Here is a 2,943-nt window from a genome sequence, read left to right on the forward strand (position 1 = left end):
TTGGAAAGGACTATGCTGCCACTGCGGAAGGGTGATTTAGATTGGATAAATAAATCGTTCAGTCGAGTCGGACCTTTTAGTGAATCTGTTGAACAGTCTGAACGATTCGTTCTGAGTAAACAACTTGGCTGAACTGAAAATCGTCTCTTTCGAACATTTATTTTAGAACGTCCGAATTAGTTAGCATAATTTAATAATTTAGTTAGGCAAGGGGGAAAAACAACCAAGAGATTTATTATTGTTTAATGTAAATGTAAATTATATACTTGGGTTCAAGATGAAATTACAATAAACACATTAACTGTTAATTAAACACTACACTTTTTTAATAAAACGGTAATAAACAATGTGTGCTTATATGTTCATTGGAAAGTTTTAGAACATGTAATATCGAAGCAGAATCGTGGAATAATCTTTAACCGGTTCTTTGAAATGAACCGTTCTAAGGCTCCGGATGGGTAACCTTTATTTTGAAATGACTCTTTTAACGCAGAGTCGTTTCCGTTTCCAAGTCAACCTATTTGACATGCATGCATGCATTGTAGTGTAGTTAGTTGTTATGGTACGTTTATCCGTTAAAATATCACAATAACATGGGTATTTGAGTAAATAACATTAAATTATTTCATGCGGTTGTGGTCACTATATAACGTTAGTCCATTTATTGAGTGTTGAACTGGACATGTTAAATTATAACTAGCTTGCTAGCTAATAACCTTCCTAAGTAACGTTAGCGTTCAAGTCAACGCCAGTCTGTGTAATCATGGCAGGACTGTATCGAGCTCTTCTAACATCTGCCTCCAGTGTCACAAAGGTGAGATTCTTTCACATTTCATCATGGTAATTGATTTGATAACCATGTCAAAAAAAGTGTTTAATGAGACCTTTTTTTAAAGCTGTCATTGCAGAATCTGACACAAGCCACATCATGTCGCACTAAATTCACTAAGAGTCGCATCCCTCCACAGGTATATGACGGTTCAAATGTACTTGCATCGTTTTATTCGATTAATTATATTGAACTTAATGACATCACACCATATTTTCGTCCTTCAGGTATTTGAGGAACGAGCAAAAGAACATGACAAGTTTGGTGGTGATCCAGAACACCCACATAAACTGCATATAGTGACACGAGTTAAAAGCACAATGAGACGACCCTATTGGGAAAAGAAGGTTGTGAAGAGTTTGGGGCTTATGAAGGTGGGATGTGATCATCTTTTTGTAAAATTACAGTATTCTAATAAGAAAGGATCAAATTTAAGTGAAATATTATTCAATACATGTTCTTTATCACCAGGCACATGAACCCCGTATCCACAAGAACACCTCATCAGTGAACAATCTACTGAAAATCATTAAGCATCTAGTTCGGTAAGCTGGACTTGCACATTTAAATCAGTTTAACATGATTGCTGACCATTAGAATAAACATATTAAAATAATATCTTTATCTGCAGGATTGAGCCTCTCAAGCTTCCCTATGGATTGCCTGCTGAAGAGGACATGGCTAACACATATCTGAATAGCAAAGGCGAGCTGGTGGTGAAACGTCTCCTCAAACCACTTGAGCAAAAAGCCATCGAGTCATAGAATTTTTGTGGCCTACCATTTGTGCTGTGTTTTTGTTGTTTAATAAAGATTTGAATAGCAGTCTTCTTTACTGTAGCTCAAACAGTAGAGCATTCCCAGGGAACGCAAGAACTGATCAAATGTAAATGTGTACTTCAAATTAAATGTAAGATGCTCTGGATAATAGTGACAGCCAATTGCATGAATGTAAAATGTAAATTACTAGATCTTTGTCTTCTACAAAACATCAGTCACTCAGGTGATGTAATATTTAAATCACTAATATGTTCAGTGAGACAAAAAATTATTCATTGACATGAACAAAACAGCCATATTATATAATTTTTTTAATAAGTCATGTACTGCTATAAAAGGAAGAAAATGCACATCCTTCACATCAATGGGAGAAAGAGGTGGAAATTCTTAGTGGAATACAGAAGTTTGCTTCCTTGGCACTTGTTCAATGCTCACTGATCGGACATCTGAGCATTATCAGAGGCAAAAATAATGAGTTTGTGTTTGCACCATTGTTTAAATGCGTCTGATTCTTCTGTCTTGCAAAAACTCAATCTTCCTTAGATGATAAATCAGCACTAAAGACAGAACCTTCACCAGAATTATGTTCCATAGAAAAGTTTCGCTTCTGTACATTAAAACCTAAAGAGATATGAAATGAAGTATAAATACACTATCAGGTGGTATTCAGTCATCTTAAAATGGGCAAACATAAGACAAAGGTGAAAGAGAAGAAATTAAATAGACACTGCAAAAATACAAACAAAAAAGTGACCACAAAGTGGTGTTACAAGATTTAGGACTGTTATGTTGGAAGCCCTGAGAAAGACGGAGCTTTATAGTCCTCTAATCTTCATCAGATTCTGAGTCCGAGTCATAACCTTTGCCTCTGGTAAAATGGGCAAACATAAGACAAAGGTGAAAGAGAAGAAATTAAATAGACACTGCAAAAATACAAACAAAAAAGTGACCACAAAGTGGTGTTACAAGATTTAGGACTGTTATGTTGGAAGCCCTGAGAAAGACGGAGCTTTATAGTCCTCTAATCTTCATCAGATTCTGAGTCCGAGTCATAACCTTTGCCTCTGATGGTCTTTTTCTCCACCTTGGTGAACTTTGACCCTGACTTCTGTCCAATAGTTGGTGGCTCCAATAGATTCCCACTATAGAAGGAAAAAAGACAGAAAAGTGTGTTTGTGTATAAAAAATGTAAAAGTGGTTTTAATAAAAAATAAATGTAAAGAAATTAATACTTTTATTCAGCAAGGAAGGTAAAGAAATTTACATGATAAAATTTTTTTTTTTTTAAATGCTGTTCTTTTTAAATCTCTATTCATTAAAGTATCCTGAAAAAAA

General features: G+C 35.0%; 2 protein-coding genes and 1 long non-coding RNA gene across 4 annotated transcripts in view; 1 reads left to right on the forward strand and 2 right to left on the reverse strand.

Annotated features, from left to right (window-relative positions):
• LOC107568942 (ES1 protein homolog, mitochondrial-like) overlaps positions 1-2,943 on the reverse strand; it is a 13,934-nt gene that overhangs the window by 3,094 nt on the left and 7,897 nt on the right. The gene's annotated exons all lie outside the window — the stretch shown is intronic.
• Positions 504-2,344, forward strand: LOC107568953 (39S ribosomal protein L30, mitochondrial-like). 2 transcript variants are annotated; one of them, XM_016254956.1, is made up of 5 exons: positions 504-814; positions 897-968; positions 1,057-1,203; positions 1,301-1,374; positions 1,461-2,344. In XM_016254956.1, the coding sequence occupies exons 1-5, from the start codon at positions 764-766 to the stop codon at positions 1,591-1,593; spliced, it is 477 nt and encodes a 158-aa protein (XP_016110442.1). In that variant the 5' UTR covers positions 504-763; the 3' UTR covers positions 1,594-2,344. The 2 variants fall into 2 exon arrangements, with proteins under 2 accessions (XP_016110442.1, XP_016110449.1); XM_016254963.1 differs by having other exon boundaries at positions 909-968.
• Positions 1,907-2,784, reverse strand: LOC107568986 (uncharacterized). Its single transcript, XR_001606840.1, has 2 exons — positions 2,665-2,784; positions 1,907-2,468 (listed from the first exon to the last, which is right to left on the reverse strand). It is a non-coding gene; the product is annotated as an uncharacterized lncRNA (long non-coding RNA).

Source organism: Sinocyclocheilus grahami, unplaced genomic scaffold (assembly GCF_001515645.1).
Source record: "Sinocyclocheilus grahami isolate Dianchi unplaced genomic scaffold, SAMN03320097.WGS_v1.1 scaffold28.1, whole genome shotgun sequence".
NCBI classification, from domain to species: Eukaryota; Metazoa; Chordata; class Actinopteri; order Cypriniformes; family Cyprinidae; genus Sinocyclocheilus; species Sinocyclocheilus grahami.

Excerpts from the sequence above, each read along its gene's own strand:
- LOC107568953 (XM_016254956.1), top strand. The coding sequence starts at position 764 with ATGGCAGGACTGTATCGAGCTCTTCTAACATCTGCCTCCAGTGTCACA. Across the intron at positions 969-1,056 it reads AGAGTCGCATCCCTCCACAG|GTATTTGAGGAACGAGCAAA; the intron begins GTATATGACGGT and ends TTCGTCCTTCAG. Across the intron at positions 1,204-1,300 it reads AGAGTTTGGGGCTTATGAAG|GCACATGAACCCCGTATCCA; the intron begins GTGGGATGTGAT and ends CTTTATCACCAG.